This window comes from Neltuma alba, unplaced genomic scaffold (assembly GCF_004799145.2).
Source record: "Neltuma alba isolate B1F8T4 unplaced genomic scaffold, ASM479914v2 tig00010174_pilon, whole genome shotgun sequence".
In the NCBI taxonomy this organism is placed as follows: domain Eukaryota; kingdom Viridiplantae; phylum Streptophyta; class Magnoliopsida; order Fabales; family Fabaceae; genus Neltuma; species Neltuma alba.
In genome coordinates, this window is record NW_021635117.1 from 781,105 (window position 1) to 797,144 (window position 16,040).

Genomic DNA, 16,040 nt, shown 5'->3' on the forward strand with positions numbered 1-16,040 from the left:
GTTATAAATAAATTAAATATTAAAGAACTAAAAAATTAATTTTTTTCTAAATACACATCTTTTGTCTCAGAGTTAAGGTATGTCCAAATTTTGGAGTATTTTGTCAAATACGTCCAGCACCCTAAAATATTTTGTGATATGTCTAGTATTTTGAAATATTTTTTCTAGATACATTCAGTATCTTAAAATATTTTGAAGAATCATAAAAAATTAAAAATTGAACTATTTTTCCAAAAATGAGAGGAAGTTGACAGGGGCATAGCGGACACCCCCAGCCCATTTCTACTGATCAATATGCAAATGATCTGTCTCATGAAATACTAACAAGAATTTCTATAAGTGAGGGTGTTTGGAAAACGCCAAATTTTAAAACAAATATTTTTATGTAAATTGATAAAAATTATTTAAAAAAAAACCTAGTCGAAGCACCCCGTACAGAGAGAGAGAGTGCGCGCGCTGGAAACAGAATGTGTGCCTGTGCATGTAACGCGGTAGAACGTATTATTGGCTACCCCTGCGGTTGATGTGACGGATGGAGATGGAAAAGGGCCAGCGTGAAAATTTACTTTAGCCAAAAATATAACGACAGAATATAATTCCAAGTACAGTGAAATTTGCATACGTAAGTATAAAATACTATTTTAAATATAAAAAAATTACTTCCTTGGTCTTAAATGTGTAAGATTAATAACTAATTTATAAAAATTAATAAAATTATTTAAGTTAATTACTAATAAAAATTTATATTTGTTTTCTAAAATGTTCTTATTAATTATTTATATGTATGTTATTCACAGAAAAAGTTTAGGAAAAATTATAAATTTAGGAGACAGAATTAATCGTTGTACTATGTTTGAATCAAAATAATGGAAGGATTAGAAAAATTATATATTTTTATCAGTTATAAACAATATAGTTTAATTTTTAGATTATGTAACGCATAGCCACACTAGTTTATTATGTAAATTGTCCAAAAGCTTTACGTCAAAGTGTAATTTTGGTGTTTTAACTTTACATAAAATTTAAATTTATTTATTTAATTTTATAAAATATTCTTTCAGTCATTTAATCCATCTGATTAACAGGAAATATCTATAAATCCAAATCAATCCGCCTTTGTAATGAAAGATTCGACATCTCTTAAATAAAACCTCAAATTTGAACATTATAAATTTGAAAATTAAATTGCACTAGTTTTTTTGTATAATTAGAGACTGACGAGATCATTTAAATATACCAATTAAACTGTTAGTATCATATAATACCTCCGATGATTAATATAAAAATCCATTTGATTTTTATTTTAGTTCTAAATATAAGATCCCAATTCATTTTATCTCTCATATTTATCTATTTTTTTAAGATAGTTCTTATAATAATAATAGTTATAACCAATACACACTTGATTAGCAAGGATATTTTAAAAAAAATAACATTTATTTATTATAAATAACTAACTTATCTAATTTTTTTAATATATTTAAACTAGTTAACTAGCTATTATATTAAGTATAGGAAGCAAGAAAAAAAATAAGTGATAAAAAAAATACTCCTACTATCCTTAATTAAGGTAGCACGTTATTGGAGGGTTGATCTTAATTCTAAATGTAACATTTATCTTTCATATTTATTATTTTCTCCCAAAACAACAACTATTAATACTCCCTCTACAAGGTGATGAATTCTTCTTTCATTTCCAACAATAGTTGAAGCGAAAGATCATCCAAAATAATGCCATTTTAGGATACATGTGTTATATTTATTATAATTAATTAAATTAACTAATTTTTTAGTCTAATCAAATTAATTAAATAGGTCATTTATTAAAAATCAGAAGATTTTTTGGTCATTACTTGATTTGGAATACTAGCTGCTAAATTACTCAGCTCTCACCATCAAGTCAAACTATGAAACGATAAAAAATGATGGTTAAAATTACATAAGTAAGAAGTATTGCAAAAACTTTCAGTCGTAGATATTATTATGAGCTACTAAAGATTGTACTTCTCTGATCCTAAATATAAGATTCTTATACTAATATATAATAGTGTTATATTTATGATCAAAAGAGTAAATAATTGCTAAAAACCATTATGCATTGAGTCTAACAAAAAGAGTTAGTCCTTTATAACATAACAAACCAAAACGGATAAGAGAGATATCCACATTTAATGATCGACGGTGTTCGAAACAACATTAAATCCAATAAGAGAATATTTGTGCCTAGAAAAGAAAGAATTGTTAAAAAGTTTTGATGACAAGTGACAATTTGAAATTTGTTATCATTTTTTACTTTAAAACTTATCATTACATTCCGTTAGGTTGTTAATGAAACTTTTTTATACTTGCTCTAATTCTCCCCCAGAAAATTACAGCCACTACTATTCACTCCTCCATTGATTGAGCAGCATAAATCCAAAAGAAGACAGCTGGCATGGTACGTACCGCCATGAGTTTTCTTCACACTTCACAGCATAGTGGAGACCACTCTTACAGTTTCACTTTAATATTACTTCATCTCCTCCTTCAATCTTCAGTAACTCTCTGAGATACCAACCATGGCTTCTTCAAGCTTCAGCTTCACAGAGCACTGGCTTCTGGTGGCTGCCTCGGCGCTCATCTGTGGATCCGTCACCTACATTATCTACGACGCCGTCATGGCCACCGCCTCCGAGCTGCTTCAACGCCTTCTCATGATCTCGCCGCTGCTGCTGATCATTGTCGTTCACTGCCTCTCCTCAGGTACTCAGCTCAACTTTCCCATGCCGGGATCTGAACCCGCGGCCATCCACCGTGCCGGAGGCTCCCCCTGGGGCGTCGCCTTCGTCCTTCTTATTCTCTTCGTCCTTATCTCCTACCAGCCCTCATTTCTCAGCCTCGTTTCCTAGCTCTCTTTCTCTACCTTGCATGTTTTCATGTGCTCCTGTACATTCAGTGTTCATGTCGCTGTAAAAAATTATAATTATGGACTGTATCTATAAATTTTTAGATTTTTAGAAGTCATAGAGGCGATATAACTATTAATGGCCATGGAGACTTTTATATTGATGGTTATGAAAATCGTAGTTAATTATTTTACCACGAGAGTCCTCCCAATGATTCCGATAATGAGGGCTTCAGCCTTAAGCTGAAATTTATTTTATTATTTTTTCACTTAGACAATTGGTTAGCAATCCCCAAATTAAGGGCTCATTTGGTTGGCGTTTATAAGTACTTATAAATACGTTTTATGTAAATTAAAACAAAACTTATTTTATTTCGTATTTTATAAATTACGATTAAAAAGTTATTTACAACTTAATCTTTTTAGAAGTGGGTTGGAATCCTTCGTTCAAGAAGACCCCTTATCACTCATAAGGCAACCACATTAGTAATCCTAATATAGTTTTTCTTTGGCCAAAACAAGTAATGTGGCTTTTGGGGATCAGCTTTTTCTTTTGTTTGTTTGTTTTTTTTTCCGGCCAGACGGGGATCAGCCTTTAGCTCAACACTCTAAACAGCGGTACGTGGTTATGAGTTTGAAGCTTCTATAATAACCAGAAGTGGATATTTGATCTTTTAACTTCACATATAAAATTTTATTTTAGTCCTTTAATTTTACTATTTTTTACTATTAATATAAGAGCTAGTTGGAGAGTTGAATTTATCCCTAAAAAAATCTCAATCTATTTGTCCCCTATACTTATCACTATTTTTTTTTTATAATATCCCTATTAATTACACATGTTAAAAGAATTTGCATTAAAAGGTAGTCTGAATACAAATGATTTAAAAGGTTGTTTTGGGAAAACCAAATTTTTGACAAATAAGTCAACCCTAACATCATTAATTTGATTAAGAAAAATACTTATATTAAAAATTTAATTATTGACAAAACATTATCATGACATATTAAGTTTAAACATTTTGTAAGAGAAAAGGAGCAATGATTGGTACAAAAAAATTATAAAAAGATTAAGGTGTTAGGAATGGAAAACTGAAAAAAATAAGCACTCCAAAATGCTAGCATCTAACTATCACGTGACTTAAAGAAGTCAGTTAAAATTAGCGCAAGATAATAAATATATAAAATAAATGTAACTTATTATTTTAAAATATCCTTATTTATGGGAAGGATAAGTGAAAGAGAAAAAGAGCAGAAAAAGAGACGGAGAGAAAAAGTGAAAAAAATATATGAGAAAAATATATAATTAATATAATTAGGGGTAAAAAAAAAAGAAACAAATGCATGTATTAAATGAAATCAAGCCCAGCCCCTTCAAAGATTTGGTGTTTATGGTTTAAACCAAAGGGAGTACTTTATAAAATTAAGGAATCAAATTAAGACATTTTATAAAGCTAGAGAAGCAAAGATATATTTTTCCTGTATAATAAATGTGCATGCGTTTATATATATTACTATATTCGATCCAGCTAGATTATTAATTTGGAGATATTATAAAAATTAACTCAATTAGTTATTTGTAATAAATATGATTTGGCTTCCATAAACTACCCTATTTATAATTAATAAGAATATTTTTAAAAAAATTATAAATTTAGAATACAATTCAATTTAGATCTTATATTATATCTCGCAACAAAGAAATATCAAGGTAGTGCAAATGATGTCAAGGCTATCAATGTGTAGTGATAGCCCTACAATGCCCCATGGGCGGATCCCAAATTCATGGTGTTGGACATTGAAGTATTGTTTTTATGTCCAAAGTGGCATCGAAAATCCCCTAAAAATAAGAACATTGAGTTGTTAACTGTTTGTTATAATTTTTTGAGTTAATACTGTTGTTCGTCCTTATAATTTCGTTTAATTTGGTTTTGCTTTCTATAGTTTCAAATTGTTAATTTTGATCCCTATCATTTTATAATTTTTTTGTTTGAGTTTAACAAATGGCCCCTATACTTTTAATTAATGGTTTTGGTTTTTATTTCTATAGTTAAACTCAAACCAAGTTCTTATTAAATTATAAGGGCCAAAAGCAATGATGTAAAATTACAGTGGGGGAAATTAAAATTAGATCAAATTGTACCAAGCAACAATCATATTATACTTTTTGCTTTCGGGAAAAAGTGTCTTTCTTATGCTTGCCATCATTTCTCTTCAATTAATTGCCCTTTTTTGTGACAATTATAGAATTGGAAGTTACTTCTTTCACATATGATCTAATGCGAGCCAACGCAGAAAGCATATACGGAGATCTATTGGGACCATCATGACAGACGCATCCTAAATAGATTTTAGAATATTATTTGCAAAATGGACATTCATTAGGGCTTGTTCACACTTGTATAACCGTTATCTCAAAATCTTAATTTTTTTTTTGTATTATGCATTTTTATATTTAAGAACAGTGGCAACAAATTACGACTTTATTTAAAATTCACATCCCATTTTCATATTTTAACATCTTTTTTTTTTCATCTTTACCTAAATTAATCATATGCATTTTTATTGGATAAACATAAAGGATCTAAATTGATGTTTGAACCAACGACTCCATGTGCTTAGCTCAAAAAGATGCTGTCTCTGAAGATATAAATAATTGAAAGAAAGCGACGTCGGTGAATGTATCATGTCAGACTCAGTGCTCATGTAATTCAATAATGAGTTTGAGTTATACTGAGAACAATTCATAGGACAAATTTTATATTCAATTGTTTGTATTTATAAGGGTTAAATGACATTTCTGCCCCCTAAAAATTTTCCTAAAAGAGCTGTGAATAATCGAAGACATTTTTTGTGCAATTTTTTCCCAAACGTAGTAAAAACATAACAATTTTGCCTATCCAAACGGGCCCAAATAGTCAACATTAGTTGACCATGTTAAAAAAGCATTTTTGCCTCGTGGGTTTTTAAAAAAGAGTTACGATTATCCGAAAGTTTTTTGTGTGCAATTTTATCCTGAAAATAGTAAAAAGGGTAGTAATTTCACTTCATCCTAAATTATCACCTGAACCTTGTATAATATATCCATTTAGAGGTTAACTAAATTGGTTTGAGAGAAAATAATAAATATTAAAAGTAAAGTGGATACAAATCTCATATTTAGAACCAAATATAATTTTGAACTAATTCTTATATTAAGAATAAGGAGTATGCATCCATATTTTTATTTATTTATTTATCAGAGATGTAATATTTTTCAATTTTATTTATTATATAAAAACTAGACATACATTTATTTTACATTTTGTTTTGAGCTTTTGAAATGATTGCTCAAGTAAATAATAACTCATTAAAAAAGTACTGCGTATAATTTTTTTAATATTTTATGTTGATATAGTCTCTTACCATTTTTTGTAATATTTATCAACCAAAGGGTTAAAGATATTTCTGGTTTGATTTGATTTTTTTTTTTTTGAATGTTCATGGATGCTGATGATGATGAAGGTAAAAAGCTTTATTTTTTCCAGGTTTATTTTTTTGCCTACATATTTAGTAATTATTGATTTGACTTTATGGTTATTTTTGTTGATTGTTCATGTTTTCATGAACACCGATAATGATGACGATAAAAGGAAAAAAAAGGTTTCTGTTGGTTTTTTTTTTTTTTTTCAGTGTGACGATGATGTGGTGTCTTACGATAAGATAATATATCAACATAAAATATTTAAAAAAATTATACGTAGTACCTTTTTGATAAATTATTTACTCAGGTGATCATTTCAAAAACCCCATACAACATGTAAAATAAATGTATGTCTAGTTTGTATATTAAAAATAAAATTGAAAAGTATTATATCTATGATAAAAAAAAGTTAATAAAAATACAAATAAATACTCTTTATCTTTAATATAAGAGTTGGTTGAGTTAGATTTGATCCCTTTTTTTTAAGCAAAAAGGTTAGATTTGATCCTAAATATGATATTTTAGTCCACTTTGCTTCTCATATTTATCATTTTCTCTCAAACTAAGCTGCTTAACTTATAAGTTGATATATTATATAAGACTCAAATGACAATTTTAAGTAGGGTGAAATTGTCACATTTTTACTACTTCTGAAACAAAATTGCACCTAAAAAAAAATTTCAGATACCCATAGCTCATTTTTGAAAATTTTTGGGGCAAAAAATGCTTTTTAACTCAATCAATCTTAGTTGACCATTTGAGTCTATTAGGACAGGGTAAAATTGCTACGTTTTTACTACTTTTAGAACAAAATTACACCCAAAAAAACTTTCAAATATCTATAGCTCCTTTTTGAAAACTTTAAGAACAAAAATGCTGTTTAACCCTATTTGTAAAGTCAAGGTTATAGATGAATTTATAAATGTACATATGCATGTTAACAATTAAGCATGACAAAATAACAAATGTCCATGTTTCACAGATGATCTTATAAAAGTGCACATACATATTTTAATAACTACTAATAGCAAAATAACAAGTATTCATATAAAAATTTATATACTACATCTGGTTCTGATTATAAGAGCTAGTTAACTAATTTAAGGAGATTAAAGAAAAAAATTAAGTTAGTTATTTGTAATAAATAGGTGTTATCTTTCCTAAAATCCTTGCTAATCAAGTATATTGGCTAGAACTACTATTGTTGGAACGACTACCTTTGAAAAAAATATATGAATATGAGAGACAAAGTGAATTGAGGTCTTATATTTAGGACCAAAATAAAAGTTAAACAAGATCTTATATTAAGGATTGAAGGTAGTATATCCTAACTTTTTTTTTTTTACCAGCGGTAGTATATCCAAACTTACATTATAAGAGGATATATGAAATTTTATAAGTGTTCACAGATGAATTTATAAATGCAAATACTTATTTTAACAACTAACAACAATAAATAACAAATATGATCAGAGAACTTGATCCAATTAATGAATATAAATAATTTGATCTAAATTTTGTGCCAATTTATATCATGCTATCTATTTTTTTTAACATTAATGACATTGCAGAGCTATTATATTCTTACTATTATTATTACTCCTTTCATTTCTTTTTATAAAAAAATAATTTTTTTCATAGTGATATTCTAAATGTAAGAAACAAGTTCTTTTTGTCTGAAATTCTAAATTGATCTTTTCATTTTCATCCCATTAAATATATGTGTCAATTATTATCTCTGTAATAAATTTTCACTTATTATGTCTCATATACTCTCTTTATAAATAAGAATATAATTCAAATATAAATTACATATTTATTATTTTTAACAAAATTTAACTAACATTTTGAAAGACGTGATTTTGATAGTTATTTTTAAAAAAAAAAAAGAAAGGAGGGAGGAAAAGTATTTGAAATTTAAAATACAAAAGATATTTACAAAAACAAGAATGTTATTGTTCTTTTTCCTTTGTCCGTGACAAAATAAATGTTTAAGATCATGAAAGAAATAACGGTTGCCGCATATTGTTTCGAGCGTCAATGTTGGTTTTCCCCCAGCGTTAATGTTGGTTTTCCCCCACTGCTTTTAGATATTCCCTAAATATTTATTGCCAATTGGTTTAGGTTAATTGGGGAGGCGATACTAAATTTCTTGAAAAATAATATTAAAAAAATTTTCTTTTAGCTCACTGAATTAAAAATCGCAACTTCTTGTGAAAGTAATTGAAAATAAAATTATTGAGTAGAACTAATAAGTTTTTTTCAGTAAAATACATTAAGTACTCCTATATTTTACTCAAGTGTTTTGAAAATGTATATAAATCTCTCATAAAATTAAAATGTATGTTATACAACCTTCTTGCAGACATTTTGAATGGACTCAGTATTTCTCGAAAAAATTTCTTTAATAATGCATTGACCAAAATAACAAATTACTCCCTAGCAATAATGACTTTTCTTCCTTTTGTATTTAAAGAAAAGGACATCCCAACCATTAGGACTAAAGACCAAATGATCCTTACTAGATTGATATGATTTATTAGCTGGAAGCAATGCTTAAAAGCAAAATTAAAAAAAGAACTGATATGCTTAAATTCTTAAATAGCTGCAATTGGGAAAATTCTCACCCCTTGATGAAGAGCCAAATTTCTTTTCCTCCAAATGATATTAAGAGGACAGATGATTTCATAAGCAATGTATAGGTGATTATCTTTACAAAGCTGAATGAAAGTTGTTTGACCCAAAGGATGAAATCATCAAAATTGGAATCCAAAAGCTTAATTGACAAATCTCCAAACCATATTGCTTTAGTGAAGGGAAAGTTTTCAGATTAAGAACTTTATTGGGGTGAAGGATGTGATAATTTTTATACGCAAAAAGTACCACTACTTTATAAATTGTGTACATAAAAAATATCGGAAATCTGCTTCGGATCAACTTTACCAATAACATTTTTAATGGAGGATGTTTCTGTGCAATCTTCCCAAAAATAAATGATGGGCACAATCATAATTAGACTTCTCTGTGAAGAAACTTTTATTAATTTTCATATAATAACTACTAGTAGTTTTGAGGTGACAATTATTTTGAGCAACAACATCGAAGGGCAGACACACTCATTCCAACACAGATCCCTCCCTTTGGGAATCCCTTGTTAATGCATAATCGATTGCATTGAGAAGATGAAGCACCAGAACATGGCCCCTGGCACACTAATTGCGGATCGGTGATTCCTCTTGCTGGTCCTGCATACCAATAAAGGCAGTTTATTAATATTGTTTCAAAAACTTTGACTTAATTTTTCCCCAAAAAATTTAGTATATTTAATAGAGTTAAAGGTGAGTTTAGCACCCTTTTGCCAAGTACGTCCAGCAACTTAAAATATTTTGTAATATTTTATAATGCGTCCAGTAACATGAAGTATTTTTTCAGCTATATCCAGTGTCATAAAGTATTTTTGTAGTGCCCTAAAATATTTTGTAGTTTATTAAGCACCCTAAAGTGTTTTTTCAAGTGCATCTAGTATCTTAAAAAATATTAAAAATATACGTTATGGTGCTTGAATACATTCACTTAACGAAACTTTTGATGAGTTAATAACAAAATTAGAATTACTTATGAAATAATGTCTTAATAGCACAATTGCTTTTGAAAAAAAATACTACTTTAATAGAAAAATTACACTACAAAATATTTTAATATACTAAGTATACCTAAAAAGTACTTCAGGCTGCTTAATGCAATACTGCCCTTACCATTAACAATGTTAATGGTTAATGTTACTATTTTTAAAATAAATGCAATGTTGCCCCCTACTATTAGCGATATTAATGGTTAATGTCACTATTTTTAAAATCAACTTTTAAAATGGTGGGAGGCAACATTATTATAATTAAAACTTTTTCTGGATAAATTTGCACTAAAAAAATCCTAATAGTCAAATTTTAAAAACATTAACCTAATATTGGATGAGAGAAATATGAAAAAAAAATGCAATAAATGTCTTGTACATGACTTATGAAAAAGATAAAAGTAGTTTTTTTCCCTACACGTGGACACATATTCTAGCAGATATTTAAATTTTGGTTCCTCATATGGTGAGGGATTAACTCTTTCTACTAAATCCAACCGAATTATTTAGTTTGACTAAAATCATAGAGGCTTTTTTCTTACTATAAAAACTTATACATTGCTTTCATTTAAAAAAAATTAAATTACAGAATCAGATTTTGTCAAATTATACAAATATCTTTAATTCATATCGGATTCTACACAATCTCGAAAACGAAGCATAAATTACATATTTGTGCCTTGATTATTTTCAAAACCATCGCATATATATGGAATTAAATCCTCCCTTCAATGCTTATATTTCTCGAGTCCTCAAATCAAATGTAAAAATTAAAACAATCGTGCTATTTTTATATTTTTTATTTTACACAAAAGAAATACACAAAATTATCTTATTCTCAAAAGAGGGTTTTGTATATAATTTTTAACTTAAGGGTAGGGATGGAATGCAAAAAAAAAAAAAAAAAGGAAGAAAGAAAGGTCGACGAGAAGAGGATCCAGATTCAAAAAATTATATTTTTGTGTGAACTTTAAAAAATAACAAAGAAAAAAATCCGTGCAAAACTTTTTGAAAAAATTACTTCATTCGAAATATTAGTCCGTAGAGAAACTGTAATCTAATCTGAAATATGAATTGAGATTTGAAAAGCTTACTGTTAATCTTACTCAGTATATATCTGTCAGCTTCAAAATAAAAAAATTAAGTAAAGTTTCTACAATAATCCAATAATATAAATATAAAATTAAAATCCTTTCACGTGAAGCAATAAGATGACATTACATGAAACAAGAATATATATGATTACCTGATGCAGAAACAAGAAGAAAGCATATAAGAACCGCACTAAAGAGATGGTTTTGAGAAACTCTCGATGCCATTCTCTCTCAATTTCAGTTTGCCTCTCTAACTTGATTCTTTGGTTTATGGATAATAAAACTCACTTTTGGACAAAAGAAAACTCAATTAATGACTTATAGGCCTTTATATATAAGGTTATGATATATCGTTAATTATAAATTATTAGATTAAATGCAATTAATTCTACAGATTATCAATCATAATCATTGCAAGATTATCAATAATATATTCAAATTTGTTATATCATTAATACATGATAATATCTTAAGTGTGATACTTATCTAAAAGCTGTGAGAGAGAGAGAGAGAGAGAGAGAAGTAACGAAAGTGCCATTAATGACAAAACAAAATCTGATATAGGCAAGGAATGCATATGCAAATCAAAAGACATGGAATAATATTAAAATGAATATCCAGAAACAGAGTTTTTTTAAAAAAAAAAACAGGAACCTTTTTTTGGCATAAAAAGCAAAAAAAAAAAAAGGAATCTAAATCAATAGATTCCACATTATCATCAATAGTAAACCTAACAACTTGGTGCTGGATCTCATCTCCCCGCTTGTGCTACTTATCCTTGAGATGAAATTCCACCGCCCAGGTCAGATTTGGATAAATCCAGAGTTAAAAGTTTAAATTTTTAAAATAACTGTTTTTTCCCAAAAAACTCGCCATTGGTCGCCTAATTGCTGTTGTGAATTAAAAAAGGATTATCTATTATAATTATTATTTAAATAATTTAATAATTTGAAAACATATTATGAAAATAAATTTAATAATATTCAAATTGAATTCCCAATACTTAACTAAAATTGAAGACTGAATTCAAATTGATATTATATGTTAATATTAATTTATGATTTACTATTTTTGGTTATTAATATAAGATCTATTTAATTAATTTGAGTAGATTAAAAAACTAGTTAAATTAGTTATTTATAAAAAATATGCGTTGGTTTTCCAAAAACACTCTCTTAAATCATATGAATTGAAACTACAATTCAATGCAAACTTTCTCAAACATATGTACTCAATAGGGTTAGTTTGGATAAATAAAATAGACAAAATAGATTATACTCTTATATTTAGGATTAAATTTAACCCCTTATTAGTTCTTATATCAAGGACTAGGGGTGTTCAAAGAGCCCAGTGGCTCGCTATGCCCGCCCAAGCCCGCAAAAAAATGCCCAGTCCGTCCTAAAAAAAATGGCTCAAAAGATATATTGGACATATTCGGGCTGGGCATATTGTTGGGCAGGGCTGGGTATCGGGCACCGTATGCTGCCCTGCCCATTTGGCCCTGCCCACAAAAATATATATAATTTTATTTATATATATTTTATTTGTCTTATATTTATCTCCTGAATCAAACACTCTGTTAAATTAACATTCAATATTCATTATACTTGTTTGTTTTCAAATGATGTTGAAAGTAAACGTGTTATCATTTACTGCAATTTGTATAACCATTCTCTTTTTTAATGCAAACATTATGACTATTAGCAATTTGTATAATTGATCCATGCTCTTATGAGTATCTAGGAGTTATGAGGAAAAAAATATTTACATTTGGTTAAGAAATTTTAAAAACTAGAAAAGCAATCAGGTTTAATAAAGTATACTAATAACATTTTTGTTTTTCATAGTTTACTCCTCTTAGCAACTATAAAATGTTGTTTCATAATATATCAATTGCTAATAACTAAATTAGAGTCAAGTTACCATTTTAATATAAAGTTACATTTTATTATCTAGAAGAACATAAATAACTAGTTAAATAATATAGTATATTGATTTTCTGGGCATGGAAGCCTGCCCTGCCCAGCCCGCATTTGCCTTGCCCAAACTTACTAAGGCTTTTTATGGGCAGGGCCGGGCAATGGGCTGCATTTTTCAGCCCGTTCATTTTTCAGGCTGGGCATCGGGCAAGGGTCCTGTCCTGCCCAGCCCTGCCCATGTGCAGCCCTATCAAGGACGTAACTACTTTACAAACTCACTTGGGAGGCTTTCATGGTTCATGTAGTCCTACTTGACTTTACCTTCATTATTTAGTTAATTAATTGGCAATACTTACATCAAATTCTTCTTATTCATTATGTCAAGTTTTTTTATCATAAATCGCTGTGTGGTCTATTTCAAAAATATGTTATCATTAAACTATAAACTGATATGAAAAAATGGAATATATGACGATATGTAATAAGAGAACTTGACATCATAGATATAAAAAATTGAAGTAAATATTTTTGTTAATTGAAATTTGAGGAGGGGAAGCTTTCGCTGTGTATATTCATCTAGCCCTACTCAACATGACTTGAAATTATCAAATTCAAACTTTCAAAATGACATATCTTGTTGGAATATTTTTAAAATAAAGATATGTGTTTCTTGAAAAGTTATGTTCTCACATAAATATAACTAATAAATTTATATGAAGGGTCTTATCCTCATATAAATTGATGTATATTTTATGAAGAATTGTGTAAGGAGTTACAATGCTAAAAGACACCAAGGTTGTGTCTCTTTGGTTTCTAAAGATATTTATGAAAATGTGTAATAACCACCACTTGGTGAAAAGTTGTATTGTTTTTAAGGAGACCCTACATACTAAAAAGATATATCTCTTCATAAAAACATTATAAAATAACCTTTGATTATTTAAATTATGTTGATTTAAACCAACACATGGAATTGTGGCTTTTTTTTACACAATGGAAGACAAGAAAAACTAGCTAGCAAGAATAGATTGTAAAACATCCACCAAAGTAGTAGGACCCAGAATTTGGAGACCAGGTGAGCCAGTAAAAGCCTTCTTTGCAAGCGCATCCGCAAGAACTTTTTTTCCTTGATTAATATGTTGAAATTAATACCCACACCTTGAAGATATTGCACGCTATTTTTTCTTCATCTCTTCTCTTTGTGCTCTTCAAAGAACCATTCCCACTAACAATCTTTAACTTTAATTTCGCAAGTACAAATACATCTTTGAAAGAGTTGACTACAAATTTTGTCAAATTGAAAAAATTTGAAGGAGACAATTTTTTGGGATGATAAAAGGAGAATAAAATTTCTCCTCACAGCTTTGCACATGGCCTATGTCCTCACCACCCTCAAGCCTCATGAAAGAGAAGAAAAAAACCATCTTGAAATTGAAGAGAGACAAAAATGGGAGAATGATAACTATATATATCTGCACTGAACATGTCTTTAATTGCCTCTATGATATTCTCTTTGATGTTTATCAAGATTCAACCTCTCCAAAGCATCTTTGAGATAAATTTGAGGTAAGTACATGTAAGAGGATGCAACAAGTAAGAAATTTCTTGTCACTTGTTTCAATAGTTATAAGATACATGATTGATGAAAAGTATATCATGAAGCAAAGAGATGAAACTAAACACATATTGAATAATTTCATATAATATAATATGCATATAGATGAGTTTATTATTGTCTCATCAATCATAGATTAATGGGAGAATTACAATCAAGTTCCACAGAAGAAAAATAATTAATAAAAAGTTTCAATAATAACCTGAGCAGCTTGTAATAACAAGTTCTACTGTGGAGAATGACAACCTTTAAGACTTGTTTTGTAATTTTTTTTCCTTTCATAGGACTTAATTGTAATTCTCCCTAGATTAAATTTCCTCCATCATGGAAAGATTTCAAAAATAGCCTCAAACATAAAAGAAGAAAAATATATCTCTTGAATAATTAGGAAATCATCTTCGTTTAGAAGAGGAATATAAAAAGCAAGATGCTAAAAATGGCATCAATGCTGATGAGAAGGTGTATGTGGTAGAGGAAGGGTAGTCCCACAAAACTCCCAAAAAAAAAAAAGGGAAAGTATAAAGACAAATCCCGGGCACACCATGATCACAAGAACAAGAAAAAGAATGGCAATTGTTTCTTTTGTCGAAGGGCTGGCCATTTCAAGAAAGAATATCATTTCTCCAAAAAGAACTCCCATAACTCGGCCTATATTTGATTGTAAATGAAAGGAATTAAATTCAGGAATAGTGGGCGTGATTTTTTTTTTTTGGGGTCATAGTGGGCGTGATTGTTGAAAAGGATAGAAAGCAAGAAGTGCATGGGAGGGGCCAACGTTGAAGATAAGGTACGACCTGGTCAATTTAGATTTTTACTTTTTAATATAAATAAATATATATAAAGCAATATGATTGGATTAAAATGGAAGAAGAAATTACTTGAATCGTTAATGAGCTAGCGAATGACGCTTTCTTTTTTGGGGCCAAATGGCGAATGACATTTGAAACAACGGTTTAATAACAGTTAGGCCCAAAAAAAGTAAGTTTCAGATATCTATTTAGACCATTATTAGAGCTACGAAGTAGGCAGACCTGGCCCATATGGGCTCAGGTCCATATGCCTTTTTTAATTTATTTTTATTTTTTAAAAAACCTAAGTTTCACATCAAAATGTTCTAAAGTTTAAAATGAGTTGTATAAATCCAAGGTTTTAAGTATAATCACATATTCTAATAAAGTCTAAATTTTAGTCCAAAAATATAAATATTCCTTAGTTCTCATCTTGGTCCTTCAAATAATAATTTAATTTAGCTCTAGTTCGTGAAAACTAGTTACAAGGAATTAGGATGACGCAAGGGGTGATACAAGCTAGGGGATGAATTAAGATTTGAACAACATTTTGGATTGTAAATGAAATGAATCAAATTTAGGAATTGTGGTTGTGACTGTGGAAAAGGATAAAGGCAATAAGTGGGTGGGAGAAACCAATAACAAA

General features: G+C 28.8%; 1 protein-coding gene across 1 annotated transcript; it reads left to right on the forward strand.

Annotated features, from left to right (window-relative positions):
- The first annotated feature begins 2,558 nt into the window (after window positions 1–2,558).
- On the forward strand, window positions 2,559–2,960 carry LOC114754644 (uncharacterized). Its single transcript, XM_028943437.1, has one exon. The coding sequence runs from the start codon at window positions 2,559–2,561 to the stop codon at window positions 2,886–2,888; it is 330 nt and encodes a 109-aa protein (XP_028799270.1). The 3' UTR covers window positions 2,889–2,960.
- The last annotated feature ends 13,080 nt before the right edge of the window (window positions 2,961–16,040 follow it).